Source organism: Electrophorus electricus, chromosome 1 (assembly GCF_013358815.1).
Source record: "Electrophorus electricus isolate fEleEle1 chromosome 1, fEleEle1.pri, whole genome shotgun sequence".
NCBI classification, from domain to species: Eukaryota; Metazoa; Chordata; class Actinopteri; order Gymnotiformes; family Gymnotidae; genus Electrophorus; species Electrophorus electricus.
The window spans coordinates 6750609-6765732 of record NC_049535.1 but is presented as its reverse complement, the minus strand read 5'-3'; the positions used below and the strand labels follow the sequence as shown (position 1 = coordinate 6765732).

The 15124-nt window shown below is 37.5% G+C and overlaps 2 protein-coding genes across 2 annotated transcripts; both read left to right on the top strand.

Annotated features, from left to right (window-relative positions):
• The first annotated feature begins 6567 nt into the window (after positions 1-6567).
• On the top strand, positions 6568-7863 carry nmbb (neuromedin Bb). Its single transcript, XM_027019861.2, has 3 exons — positions 6568-6786; positions 7058-7242; positions 7638-7863. Exons 1-3 carry the CDS (start codon positions 6621-6623, stop codon positions 7692-7694), a joined length of 408 nt encoding a protein of 135 aa, XP_026875662.1. The 5' UTR covers positions 6568-6620; the 3' UTR covers positions 7695-7863.
• Positions 7864-10263: 2400 nt separating this feature from the next.
• tspan3b (tetraspanin 3b) lies at positions 10264-15106 on the top strand. The gene is made up of 7 exons (XM_027019856.2): positions 10264-10438; positions 11024-11215; positions 11962-12036; positions 12300-12401; positions 12893-13045; positions 13341-13424; positions 13573-15106. The coding sequence occupies exons 1-7, from the start codon at positions 10376-10378 to the stop codon at positions 13663-13665; spliced, it is 762 nt and encodes a 253-aa protein (XP_026875657.1). The 5' UTR covers positions 10264-10375; the 3' UTR covers positions 13666-15106.
• The last annotated feature ends 18 nt before the right edge of the window (positions 15107-15124 follow it).

Genomic DNA, 15124 nt, shown 5'->3' with positions numbered 1-15124 from the left:
GTAGTACGCAAGATTAGTACACCGGAGTAGTACACAAGACTAGTACACAGAAGTAGTATACAGGAGTAGTACACAAGAGTAGTCCACAGGAACAGTACACAGGAACAGTACACAGGATTCAGAGCTGAGGAGTCCAAACCTTATCTGTTTTGAATGAGTGTCAGATAAGATGAAAGTATAAGAAGAGGCAGAAGGCTGGAGGACCATAGACCCTTCTCAAAGAGCAAGCCAGGGATTGATTTGTGTATTAACCAGGCTCAGCTCCATTGCTTTAAATATTAAAGCAGGTCATGTTATTAAAGCTCAAATGAGATAGCTGTGAATGATTGTATTTCATAGAAATGCTGGTGTTACTGTGTAAAATTAACAACAGTGAAACAGCATGAAATACTGACAAAGGCTTTTCAATAAAATGGTTTTGAAGGTATAGTGATAGAGAAACCCAACAAAAGTCTCAAATAAAATATAAAGAAGAACGTCTGTCCCTTCAAATCTGTCATATCAGATTACATATCATGATGCAGAACAGCTGAGTTATGGGTGGAGCAAGTCTGTGGATCTGTGGTGTGGATTTTAGATTTTGACACTTCTTCCTGTTGTTTAATTTAAAGGCATAATCAGCTAGGACACGTCTTCTATAAATAATCCATGCTTAAGTTATTCACATGCATTTGTTTATTTAATTTGAAAAAAAGCAAAAGATGACAAATTCAATATAATAAATTGAAAAGGGCAGATAGTGGTTTATTCAGAGGTTTAAAGTGATACTTCATATGTTTGTGTGCAATGATATATGCATATATCATTGGAAAGTTTTACGGATACTGCATTAATTAAAAAAATAATAATAAACTAGCCATGATTTCATTAGTCATGTTCACAAAACATTTCCAGATTCCAGATTCAAAACTTTATTTACATTTATATTAGATATGCTGCAGCAGCACATTGTCACAATACAGTTGAATTTACAATGTGTAACATGTTCACTATATGTTATTTTTGATTGCACTGAAGGTTTTTCACAGAAATTGCTTTCAGTGTAGCTGTGTCATGTCTGTGCTGGATGGTCAAGGTAATGGTGAAAATAATGGCGTTTGTGATTGTCCGTTATCATGTTGACTCCGATTAAGATAAGGGCCAGGCTCATGGTGTTGACAGCAGTCTCCACATGTTGCAACATTCATACAAAATGCTCAGTACAACACATATGTATGTGTTGAAGTGAGAAAGCAATGTATGACTGACTGTGATCGCACTAATTGCCATCAGAGTCCAGGAGTATCAGTACAGTTTTTTCTGTTAATATAGACTGAGATTGGTCATCATGTCATAAAAAAAAACATATGGCATTGGTCCACTGTCGGCGAATTACAGTGAATAGATTATACTGAAGGACATTTGGAGAACTTTAAAAAAAATGAAATATTCCTGAACCTAGACAAGATCTGCAGTGAATGTGCAGAGAACATCATACATTAACATACTTCCAACAGAGCTGCTTTAATAAAACCAAATTAAAATTTTTGAAATTAATCACTGAAATGAATTCATATGAATTCAAGTCTGAACTTGGCAAATGTCTAGTACAAGAGCACTTAAATATGACCTTCTAGCATCTATGTGTGAATTGTTGCTAAATCATATCTTTATAAAGTAAATTAAAGGATAATGAAAAGATTTAGCTACCAAAGACTGGTTAGTTAACTGGACACACACGTACTACTTAACAAAGAGCCAAGAGAGGAGAACAATTTGATGTGAAATATGGGTGCTTACAATATTTGAGTCATCAGAATGGAACTGTTTGATATGGCATAAAGAAGAAAAAAAAAGAAAAAATTATGTGGAATTATAGGCTGAATTATGGTGCTGATCATACTGACTCTAAGAATGTAATTTGGCCTTAAACAGGCAGAATGTATGTGAAACTGCAAATTCTCCCTAAATGCCACCATACTGTTGGCATTTCAGCAACTTTTATCTCCTCACCACCAAAAGTCAGAGGCAGTCAGTGTGTCTGGTGTCAACGCTGTAACTGTTACCAGCAGAATAGTCCGGCAAGCAGACCGCATGTATGCCACAGGAAGCAGTGACATTCTGATAACAGTATCGTAACCTTCACAAGAGCAAAGGCTAAATAATGTGAGATAAAATAACTCTGGGCTAATTGTATTCAATTTGAATGGCAAACGTTCTTTGCTATGCATTTAATGATTTACTGTAAATATTTCTCTCTTCAGAACCAGTAGTTCCAGGAAACCCTTAATGTATTTAAAAAATTCACCACTAAAATCAAACTGACCTCTGTTTACACCAGCTCTGCCAGGCCACGCAGGAGAAGAGTAAGCTTCATTCTGGGTCCTGTTTCTGTTTGTTGGAAAGGGCATTTTAGTTGCTTTCAGCTAATAAAGGGTGGAATCTAGTGTAAAAGAATTTAATAGCAGTCTGGTAAAAATGACTCCTTACCTCTGTATTTGAATTTAAATACTGAAATCCAATGAAAACATTTATAAGGCCATTACTTAACTCTCAACAACTGCCCACCAGTACACCTCCATTAGACTCAATGAATGACACAATGAGAGCAAAAGATCTGATGTTGTTTGTTTTGATGGTGAGTCACTATGGCTCTAGAGCAGGTGTGAGAAAATGGTTGTATTGATGTGGTGGCTGGAGTCGTAACCCATATCAGCGATAAGTGGTTCACTCCTTATTCTCCAGAGGGCCTGCTGTTTATCCAGTTGGATGGCCACATGTGTTGGAAAGTGGTCATTTAATGTGAGAGTCTGCTTTCAGATTGGATTGGTTTCACCATGTCTTTTTCCTAAACACAAACACACCAACTTGATGGCAATGGATTAAGTGACAGTGGCTGTTGCTGGATGCAGGCACGAGTCATGAACTGTTTTTCTTCACCGGCTAAATATGAAATGTGTTTGCCTGAGATTCAGACACACTGACATTCCTCTATGGTACATATTTGTGAAGGAATTAAACTGAACTTTGTCTCAGGTGAAATGAGTTAAATGAGCTTATGTTATTTCAGTAGTCTACTTTAAAACCAAACCTATTCAGTTAAGTTAGTGTAGTGAATGGTCTCAGCACTGTTAAGCATTTCACAATAATGATAAATTGGTTTGGACAAATAAGGAGATGTGTTACCCATCATGATAGGCAGAGGTTTCCCTCTTGATATGGCATAGGAAAATCCTATTTGCCTCTTTAACTGTAGTTTATTTAACTGAATTAAATGCATATGACAAAAGCTTTTGTTCTTTCTATCGCTTTAAGGATAAGGCCACTGTAATGAAGGGCCAGCTATCAGATCTATCACAACTATCTTCTTCTAGACTGCTTTCCTTAAGTCACTGTCAACTTGGTTTCACATGATTAAAAATATTTTTAATAGGAAAGTTATTCAATGGAATAAGCATTTATTAATGTTTTATTTACAAAATATATATGTATTAATTACATAGGATCAGCATGGTTTAGTGGTACGTTGGTCCACCTTACTCTAAACTAGAGCCTCTCCTATAGGAAAACACACCACTCTAAAACTTGTAAGTGACAAAAAGTGTAACCAAAATGTTAGATGGTTTAGCTAAAGTTTGCTCAATCATAAATAAATGGAATGATATGCAGGAAAGTAATCATTTAATGTGAGATCCTGCTCTCAGATGGGAGAGTGGTTTCACAAGGCCTTTTAGCAAATCTTAATAAAGCAAATAGGATATTGATGATTTCATATGTATTTCTGACCAGAATATTTTTTAAATCACAAATTCACAAATTCATTCACAAATTATTATTATCATATGTACAGGCTGGTGTGCTCCCTTGATCCCCAGGTCCCCATCCTTCTCTGGAAGACAATGGACACTACAATAGTAACAATATAAACAATATGAATATATAAAAAAGTGACAAATGAGTAGCAAAAGTATAACTTCTAATGGTGGAACAAGTAGAACCTTGAAATACAAGAGTTGTCCTAATTCAGCAGGTACGTGAACTCTGATTGGTACTTTGGCAGACCTGACATCATCAAAATTAGTCCCACCCAACTCAAACTCAACAGAAAAAAAATGTAATCTCTCAACAGAAAAGACTAAAATCATTCTTTGCCTGCCAGTCCACTGAAAAATACTCACAAAATCTACAGAAAGCTAGAAGTTAATCATCAAAATGAGTAGACAGGGGCTTTAAGGAAGCAGGTTAATGAAGTAACCCCACTATCACAGTTATCTTTGGCTAGATAGTGTGATGTAAAATCTAGAAAATCACAGTTTTCTGTGTTAAATAGAAGCACTCTTCCATTTCAAGCAGACTGTCCTTTATACAACCTTGACATCAAGCTTCCATGTGTAACTGACCTCCTTATTAATGTCACCCATGCTGTTCTTTAGGACTGAATGCCAATGTTTGTTTGGGGGGGGGGGGGGGGGGTTTCACACATGTCATTACTGTTATCAGAACATGTTAAATAGCCTTGTTTATTTTGCATGCAGCAGCAGAAATTGCCATAAACCCACTGATGGGTGCCTCACAATTTCAGGTAAACACAGACAGGTGTGACGGGAAACAAAGGTGAGTGAGACAGCAGACATGGCTCATAAAACACTTTAGTTTAACATATCAGTGTTACTTTATAATTTGTGTTTGTTTATCGCCATCTCCAGGAAATTTGAAAGTCTGATTTATGATAAGAATAATTGTCAATATGGCAATGTTTATTCACCATGGTGAGTGCAGGGGTAATGTAGTATTTAGGATTTGCTTGGATTAGTTCCTTTGTCTAAAATCAAACACTGCTGGTAAACTGATAAACATATCCAGGCCCCACACTGAACCAATGATGTGAGGTCTCTGATGGTCTGAAAACAACACATCAAAGAGCAAAAATACCAGATGTTCAAAACACGATGTTATTCCATAAGAGCTGATATTACGTACAGAGTAACACATTTTAAAAGAATGAAATTCTCTAGGTATTACTGTGGGGACCCTTTGAGATAAAATGTACAGATGCACAAAAAAGATATTAAACCATTATATGAGCAGTTATTCTATTTTATGACATTTTAGGAAATTTCCAGGATATTTAATGTTTGCACTCTCCTTACTCAGCATGTCAAAGTTTACTGACCTTTCTGGGTTAAGAAATTCTCTAGACAGCATTTCTAACATAATGTCTGTGTTTTTTTTAGTGAATACTTCAAAATAAATGAAGAAAACAAGCTCCTCCCACTCTCAAGCAAATCTGGTCTAACAATCAAGTCTGTGTGTCTATGTGCTAATTAGAGACAGTTTATCACATTTTCAGCTACAAAGCATGAATCATGGCTCAACAGTGTTCTCATATATTGGACACATGTTTAAATGTTGAAATGGCAGGAGTGAGTGTCAGGACAGCACAAGGTCTTCTCATTTTTAGCTGATGTTAGTTCTTCTGAGGGTTTGAGGATGTCTAATTACCTTCACCTTCACTATATTCACAGGGGGGCAAAGACAGACCACATGGAGAATGTTAATCATTTACACTTTGAAGAGTTGTAATTTCTTACTCTATTACAGTTTTAGTAGATGTATTGTACTGTTTTGGCTTATTTGGTTGTTATCTATTTGTTTTGAAGGTAATGATATTTTTTATAAATTCATGAAGATGGTGTGAACCTTGTACCAGTGTTAACAACAACAACAATAATAATGTGTTTGGGATTTAATAACAGAAATAATGTTTGTCATGTATAAATTTACTTTCACCCTTGAGAAAACAACTGTAAGTCATATGTATAATATATATATATATATATATATATATATATATATATAATTTCTTTAGAGCTTAATTTTTTATATATATTGAAAAGGGTAATACATCTGGTAATACATCAAATAAATGCATTTGCTCCTATCTGTACAGAAGGTTGAGCAAATTTCTTACATAAGTGTTTGTTGACATGGTAACAAACTGCCAAACGTCCGCTACGATTGTGTGTAAATGAATTTGTGTAATAGTTACACATGGTCAATAGGTGCCTCATGTTTCCTCATTAGGCAGAACATGGGAGACGTGGGGTGCTGTCCATGGTTCTGATCTGTGTACAATCATGAAACTGGGTGACGCTTCACTGAAATCATCCTGGGAAGTTTTGGAAAACTGTAGGTATAAACGTGCCATGGAATTATTGTGAGACGGTAGGAAAAAATGTGTGTGTGTGTGTGTGTGTGTGTGTGTGTGTGTGTGTGTGTGTGTGTGTGTGTGTGTGTGTGTGTGTGTGTGTGTGTATGTGTGTGTGTGTGTGTGTGTGTGTGTGTTTATGTGTTTGGGGGTGGGGTTGGGGGGGGTGGCGATATGGGGCAATGTGCGCGCGAAATGACTGACCATTCTGCGCAAGAATGGGGCGCAGCCCAACCCACTGACACCAGGATATAAAGAGGTTGCGCGTTTGAAACATTAACGCTTGAGAACTTGAGAACCATACTCTATTTAACTAAAGCAAATTATTATTATTATTATTATTGTTGTTGTTGTTGTTGTTATTATTATTATTATTATTATTATTATTATTATTATTATTATTATTATTATTTTGAATCGGAATCGTTTAGAAATGTCCAGTTTTACTTTACACAACTTTACACAGTTTGGATTCTTCGCCTATCTTGTGCTTTTTTCCTATATCTCAGTCACATTTTCAGTCAGCCTCGATTTGACTGAACTGAGGAACAAAGTAGCAAAGATCAAAGTAAATCCAAGGGGAAATCTGTGGGCGACAGGTGAGTTTGGTTTTAACATTTCACTACATAATGTCTAAACCGCTAATATACCGTGTGCTCAAGTGGTACATTTCCCTTTATAATAACTGCACTAGAATAGTAAAATATTAATTTAATTAAATTATTTACATAGTTATTTTATATGCAACAGAAAGGACAAAAGTTTGTAGACTTCACCGCCGTCGGTGGTGTAGGCTGTGGATGATACGATGCACCGCGCATCCAGGTCTGTGCAGGTTGCCACGCTACCGAAAAGTCTTCCGTCTTTCAGGCCACTTCATGGGGAAGAAGAGTGTGGTCGACAGCGCATTTTCGCCCCCCGAAGATGACGCCATGAGCGCCTACGAGGTCGCTCTGAATCCACAAAAGGTCGAACCTGATGATCTTTATCAAGAGGTCCTAAAAATAGCACTACAGGCACGCCTCGACTCACAGGAAAGCCGCGCTAAAATTCCGGTAGGGACTAACAAATGCTTTTCGATATTTACACACAGTAATGACTTTCTTACATGGGTTGTACATGTTTTCTAATTTTGAAACATGTACCCTACTGATTGCTAACAGAAAGACTTATTAATCTGTAATGTAAAGAATATTATTAAGATTACTTAATGTGAATTTGTAATGTAAACTATATTAGGCCATGTAAATCTGTAATGTAAACAATAAAACATTACTTGAGAACCAGACTACAAAAGTAGTCCATTTTAGGTTCTTCCACCATTTGCTGGCATGTTTGCAATCTTTTGCCTTTGACATTGTAATTGTAAATGTAGGCAATATTTTTGTTACCTGACTTCAGTTGCATAGATGAGGTAAGTTTTGTATTATTAACTGGAATGATATTTTAGGAGACTGCATTATTGATGAAGATTTTAGAGAGCTACATCCAAGGCAACAGAAAATGATGATGATCACATATTTACCTCATAAGGACACACCACCTTCTGCTGAAACCTTCAACCATCCTTAGCTACTGGCACAGAGATCCCTTGATTGTAATTTGTTTGTTGAGTCCAATTATAAATCTACAAATTATACAAAAGAAATTAGTTGTGGTTGTATATTTATTTTTCCAATAATGTGCATCATTTTTATTGTTTCTATGTAACAGTGTATTTAATAAACAAATATTAGCAACATTTTTAAGACTTATGTCCATTTTTTATTTTTAAGTAGTATGGGTGACTGTCATATATAACTATATATAACATACACATCTATAAATGTTTAAATGTTAAAGTGAAACTCTTTGTTGAATAGATAAACACTAATACTCATGAAAGAACCCAGGACTGATACCATGGTATCCAGATGTCCAACAGTCTTCTATTCTCCACTGTTGTATATATATACTGACAAAATGATACAGCAGAAGAGGGTCGCAGTGATAGATGTAGCAATTCCAAGTGAGAGCAACATTAGAGGACACAGGGCTGTAAGAAAGGTTAGAAAAGATGTGGAAGGTGAAGGCAACAGTGGCCACACACACACACACACACACACACACACACCTCTCTCTCTCTCTCTCTCTCTGATACAAAAGATCCTTAGGTTATAGATACAAACTGCAACAATATATTTAAGTAGAAAACACACAGATCTCTTTAACTGAAAATAAAACCTCCTGTACATACCCAGACCCATCAGAATATGTTTGTGTTTGTGTGTGGGCACTAACTAGACAGTTGCCAGTGGTGTTTCAAGAGCCTTTTTCACATAGCAGAACATATAATATTGTATGTTAATCCACAGCTTGTATACACAGTGTGAAACCAAGAGAAAAAACAACACCAACTAACAAGTAAACAACACAAGAGCCACAGAGTAATCACACCACCAGAAAAGAAATATGTGGGTGAACTGTATGGCATACAATTCATTTTGTTATGTTTCAAGCATTAATACTAATGCCCTATGGGTTTTTTCAAGCCTCTTAACATGAAGTGCTTTTATATCAGCTGTGCTGAAATCAGGTAGTATTCTTAAAGGCTATGGTGCTGTCTGTCACTTCTAAATGAATGAATCATACCAATATAAGAAATTAGTTAATGTTACTTACAACCCCTGGCAACAGTTTCTTCACTGATAGTGACCATCAATGAACCTGCATTATTGTGCTTTCTACATATCAATATTGTTAATAGCACCAATCTCACATGCACAAATTTTGAAAACAGCCCTTGCTAGGGCCTCTATACAAGGTGTAGCACTGCATGAACCTTCTCTCCCCACCCCAGTCCTCCTAGAATATTTATCCCCTCTAACAGACCACTATAACACTTCAGTAGATTTACTGACCAGAAATCCTTTAGTGCCATAATACTGTCAAACTCTCAAAATTAATACATGTAAACTATCCTAATTTAGGACTGCTATAATCCATACTGCTATAATCCATAACATTGATAATGAAATTCTGTTTTGTTTTTATCAATAACAAATGTTGTAGTCTTCTCTCAGTTGTTTTCTAATGTAAATGAATACTTCTTATCTACAACAATCATTCACAAATTGAAATTCAACCATTTGACTTCAGTCCTTACCTGAGCATATCAAATAGTGGTATCAGTCCTGATTATTGATGTCTAACCATAAAAGGTTTGATGCAGTGATTATAATAACACACACACACACACACACACAGAGAGAGAGAGAGAGAGAGAGAGAGAGAGAGAGAGAGAGAGAGAGAGAGAGAGAGAGAGAGAGAGAGCGAGAGCGCCACTGTCACCCTTGGATTGCTCACGAGGGCTTGGTCTCTGACATTTGTATAGCTTCTTTGTGACAACATCTGTTGTAAAAAGTGCTATATAAATACATTTGAATTATATAGCAGTTTTAATTGTAATAGCATTGTCTAACTTGCAGACACTAAGTACGTTCCAGTTTCTTGTACCTGTAAATGGTTATTCTATTTTCAGTTGACAGCAGTACTAGAAGCAATTTGTTTTCAAAGCTTGAAAATTACAGTGATTTATAATAGCCACCTAAGGTCGGTGCTGAGATCAGGAACTAAAAAGCTAAAATGTGCGTGAAACTGGTTTTGGAATAATATGATTTAAAGTGTAAAAGAAGTGAACTGTCATTGTCATCCACATATGTATAAGTCCTTAGCCGTTCTTTGCCGTTCATTGACTAACGTTGTTGAATGTTTTGTAGCATCTTCCAAATAAGACCAAGTATATCAGTTCCAGATGAGAAACTCCTAGATTAGAGTGCCCGCACTTGCTGTTCTATTAGTGTCATGTTATACGTCAGCTATTTGATTTCCAGGATTTCAACGTAATCTTAATGATCTCTAATATTTATACAAGGTATTTGTATAATGTACACGCTTCATTCTCAAACAGATGGCAGTAATATCCAAAAGTGTGTCTCCATCTGTCGCCTGTAAAAAGAAAATGCATTTAATATAAATTGAGGTCACTGAGTCACGTGACTGGCGCTGTCCAGTTGGAAGCTCTGTTGATGATTCGAGCTTGGCCGTGAGGAAAATAGTCAGGACAATGGTATACTAGGTATGCTGGCGTGATATTAAACATTTGCTGCATTTATTTTCTGAATAAAATACCCACCTTCGGCAGTGATCATGGGCCAATGTGGAGTTATTTCTTCAAAAACGGTTTTGGTGTTTCTCAACTTAATATTTTGGGTAAGTCAGTGGCAGACAAGGAGAAATGAGGTGCCGTGTAGATTTAAACGACTCCTAGGAGTGCTGCAGCTAGCTAGCTGCTAGCGATCTCTTTTGTTTACGTGGACCCGTAAAATGAGGTGAACATCAACCTCTTCATGTTCAGCTTTAGTACACTGGCACATTCGTTGTTCACAGTTTGGAATATCTATCAAAACCAAAGTTCCATATTTAGCTAGTTTAGTTAGTAGATAATAGACTGGCTGCTGTCTGAGTGGTTTACTGCGGCAGCCATCGAGCATCGACACGATGCTGATTCAATTCAGTAGAGAGAGAGAGATAGATTGTGTTTTGAGTTCAGGGCTATTGTGATATCTTCGCGAAACACAAGATCAGGATTGTTTCGCTCTGTAACAGCAGAGCATTCACCTGTTGCATTTAGCATAATTAATTAGCTGCAAGTGTAGGCTTTGTGTTAACCAAGTGCATAGGTGTAATGCAACGCATTTTGTAACAGGTTGAACATAAGAAATATCATTCTTATATAATCGCCAGAAATGTCTTTCATCGTGCCACATCTACAATTGTTTATTACTGTTTCGACAGGCAGCTGCAGGTATTCTGTGCTACATTGGAGCATATGTCTTCATTACATATGACGACTATGATAATTTCTTTGAGGACATCTACACGCTCGTTCCTGCAGTGGTGATCATCGGTGCTGGAACACTCCTCTTCCTCATTGGATTTGTCGGTTGCTGTGCTACTGTAAGGGAGAGTCGCTGTGGCCTGGCGACTGTAAGTTAAACAGACATCATTACCTACCATGCCACTGGGGCATGACACCACCCACCACAGAAGTGGCATTACATGAGAGAAGTATGGCAAAATCATAAATAAGTAATGTTTGTGTATATTTGGTGTGTAAGAAGGACAAGCACACTTTGAGTCCATTCATGTACATTTGAGTACTGGTTTTAAATGCTCAAGTTCTGCATTTGATGACAGTTTACAATCACTAGCCTCTTCATTAGAAACACTTTGGTAGGTGTACAGTTAGAGTCTATAATCCACCAGTTGGCAGTTACAGTTTGTGGCTGAGTCCTTCATCAGTGTTTACAGCCACTGTTGAGAGGGGGATGGTAAACCATGTTCAACTTGACAGTGACACTGAGAAGGGTAAAAACCCTGTAAATGAAGGCTAGGTGCTGGGTACTGAGAGGATGATGGATTGTGATGCAACAGATGGGCGCAAGTGTGTAGTTGTATACTTGTAAAATGCACCTGTAAGACAGGTGAGCCTCAGAAGGTGAGACAGGATTGTAGGTAGATGGTAGGTTTTTCTAGTAAAATGGCATGTAATCTGAAATCTGTGACAAATGTTAAACCTGAAAATAAATTCAGATAATTTGACATAGATTATCTCAGCAGAATTTCACTTTTCAAATAGAATTTAGGAGTTGGTGGTAACACATTACAGGACTGAGAGGAGTGACAGGACTCTCATATAATTGCTGTGCTGTGTCTTGTGCCTTCTACTTTAGTTCTCGGCTGTGCTCCTGCTGGTGTTTGCCACAGAGGTGGTGATGGTGGTGCTGGGTTACCTGTACAGGGCCAAGGTCAGTTTTACCTGCCTGGATCAGCTCAGCCACGGTTTGGTCAAGGAAAAGGACTTTTTAAGGAAAAGCACATTGCCTCTATAGGCTCCAGCTTGGAATAACCATAACTTTAGTCTAAATTGTAATACCGATGTCGATTCATTATTGAAAAAACCTTTTTTAACTGTATAACAAACATGCAGAGTCTGATTGCTACAGTATTACTTATGAACCAGCTGCATGTTGTAAATTAGATTTTTTTACTTTGATCTGTCCCTAACAAGGTGGAAGCTGAGGTGAATCACTCCATTCAGAAGGTGTATTATGAGTATAATGGAACAAACACAGACGCTCCCAGCAGAGCGATAGACTACGTGCAGAGACAGGTGAGACCCTCTCTCTCCCTCGCGCTCTCTCTCTCTCTCTCTCTCTGTCTTTATCTCTTTCTCTGTCTCTCTGTGTGTGTGATATATTTCTGTATGGTTTATATATAGTGACTCTTGTCACAGCAGTAGGTTTTTTGCACATTCCTGTGTTGTCGCTGAGTGGAGAGCAATCCAAAAATAATGGTCCTGTGTTCAGACACCAGTCACTGATATAGAGCTGGAGGGCAGATAACACAGACTGTGGCAATGGATCTATAACTGGCAGGATGTTTGTGGATGGGGCACCACTCTCAGCTTAGCAGTGACCCAGGCATGTGTAGGAGTCCCTGGTATGATGAGACTGTGCTGACACCCAGAGCTATACAGTCATCGGTGGCTAGAGTCAAGCACTGACCTGTGCCCCAAAAAGATGGTGTGTATTTATACACACACACACACACAAGTATCAGTGCTTCCCCAGTCTCTTACCTCTTATTTTATCTTGCACTCAGCTGCACTGCTGTGGGATCCATAACTACTCAGACTGGATGAATACGCCCTGGTTTACTGAGTCCAGAAAGAACAGCGTCCCAGTCAGCTGCTGCAAGCCTACCATCACTAACTGCACAGGAACACTGACACGACCTGGGGACCTTTATCCAGAGGTACACACACACTCTGACATGACCAGGAGACATGTTCCCAGAGGTACACAGACACACACTGACATAACCTGGGGACCCAGAGGTACACATGCATGCCCACACACATACACAGACAGACACGACCTGAGGACCTGTATCCAGAGGTGCATGTACACATGCACACTTACACGACATGGGGCTCTGTACCCAAAGGTACACTAATCTATAACTTTAGGTAATCATTTGACAGACACCCTTAAGCTTTGCAGTTAAAAGCCTCCTCATAAACCCCTTTAATGTAAAACACTCATTGCAGGGCTGTGAAGTTCTGGTGGTGAAAAAGCTGAAGGATATAATGCTGTATGTCATTCTGGCTGCTTTAACCTTCGCTGCCATACAGGTGAAGCCATTACACAATAGTCTATTATACAGTGGGAAATATGTTTAAAACTACAGACTCCTGCACTGTATCATGGAAGCCAGGTTTTGGCTTTTAGACTGCTGAAGTGGACATGTCTCCTCTGTTCCCTGGCATGGTCCCTGAACAGATGCTGGGCTTGCTGTGTTCCTGTGTGGTCCTGTGCCATAGGGGTCATGACCCCACCTATGAGCTGCTGGTCAACACGGGAATGGATGCCTGAACAACTCCATGGAGACGACCCAGACCTCGCAATCCTCGCAAGTCTGTTCCATCTCTAGCATCGGTACCATTACATGCCACATCATATTATGGTTGGAATACTGGAAGGTCTCATGGTGGGCATAATAGTACAGAAGGTGAACACACATTTATGTAATTTTCTCTTTAGTCCATACCTGCACTTCTTCACCTGGGCTTGGTGGTTTGCATTGTTACTGTTTATTTAAAATGCAGTTAATTTCATTTTAACATGAACTTTGACAGACCTACCTGTCTGAATTTTACACTGGATCCATATGTAAAGTGTTATATGCCATAGGTCTTCTTCAGCGTGGTATTATTATTTTGTTGTGTAAATAGTGAATCAAGTCTATACATGACAGCACAGGTTTTATATATTTTTTAACATTACCCTCATAATAATGATTCTTTATTTGCAAGTGAATAGACTGAGATACAGATATTAGGATTGTTGCACTAGTTTGTTGTTTATTTGATATGTTTTCTCCAAGGCCAACTCTTACAGTCCTGTGTGCTGGTCCTGCTGTAAATAATCCGTCACTGATGTGCCAAATTCAGGGTGGCTAAAAGAGAGAACAGGAGACCTTACTTGAACTATATTAGTAGCTCATTTTATTAACTTGAGCATAATCAATACTTGACCATCAGTAGGGGGGGTGAAGTTTGAGTGAAAATATGATACAACACAAGTTTGCATTATACATATAGTGAATATATGATATACTAAATATATGATGCAACAAAATTTGTTTCTGTATTATACATATACTGAATATATGATGCAACACAACTTTGTTTCAGTATTATCCAACAATTTTAGAACTACTTTGTTGATGAACTGCTCTGACGGACAGTAAGAATTTATATGCCACAAAAGGCATGCTGAAAAAATAAGTTGCTGCTGTGAATAAATCAATGTAATTTATCCTAAAGTTTTATTAATGTTAATGCTGTTTTTTGAAGTTCAACATGTACGATATTATTTGCGCTAAAACCGAAAAAATAAAGTGTGGCATTTGTTTCAGCAATATAAAGTTACACAAGTTACACTAAATAACATTGGCTATGAATGAAAGTTTTCAAGTTTAGCTTATTCAAGCTAAAAAATTTATGACATGTTTAATGTTCTTCCTATACTAGTAAGAACATTAGGTGGTCAATTCAATTTTATTCAAAGTGCTTTTTTTTTTTTTTTTTTTTTTAAGATCCTATGTATTCTTAAACTGTCAACATTTTTGTCCATTTGCATCTAAGATACTTTTTTATGGTTTTAAACGAGTTTGAATTGGCAACTATGTTTATTTTAATCTGCTTTTGTAGGTGTCTGATTTATTGTTTATTCCAGCCCATATTAATGAAAGTAAAAGATGGGAACTATAAGCTTTTTATTCACACACACACACACACACACACACACACACACACACACACACACACAC

Bases quoted from the DNA above. Each gene is read 5' to 3' on its own strand.
- nmbb (XM_027019861.2), top strand. From the start codon at position 6,621: ATGTCCAGTTTTACTTTACACAACTTTACACAGTTTGGATTCTTCGCC. The intron at 6,787-7,057 runs GTGAGTTTGGTT...TCCGTCTTTCAG, and splicing joins GGGAAATCTGTGGGCGACAG to GCCACTTCATGGGGAAGAAG. The intron at 7,243-7,637 runs GTAGGGACTAAC...ATGATATTTTAG, and splicing joins AAAGCCGCGCTAAAATTCCG to GAGACTGCATTATTGATGAA.
- tspan3b (XM_027019856.2), top strand. From the start codon at position 10,376: ATGGGCCAATGTGGAGTTATTTCTTCAAAAACGGTTTTGGTGTTTCTC. The intron at 11,216-11,961 runs GTAAGTTAAACA...CTTCTACTTTAG, and splicing joins GTCGCTGTGGCCTGGCGACT to TTCTCGGCTGTGCTCCTGCT. The intron at 12,037-12,299 runs GTCAGTTTTACC...GTCCCTAACAAG, and splicing joins GTTACCTGTACAGGGCCAAG to GTGGAAGCTGAGGTGAATCA.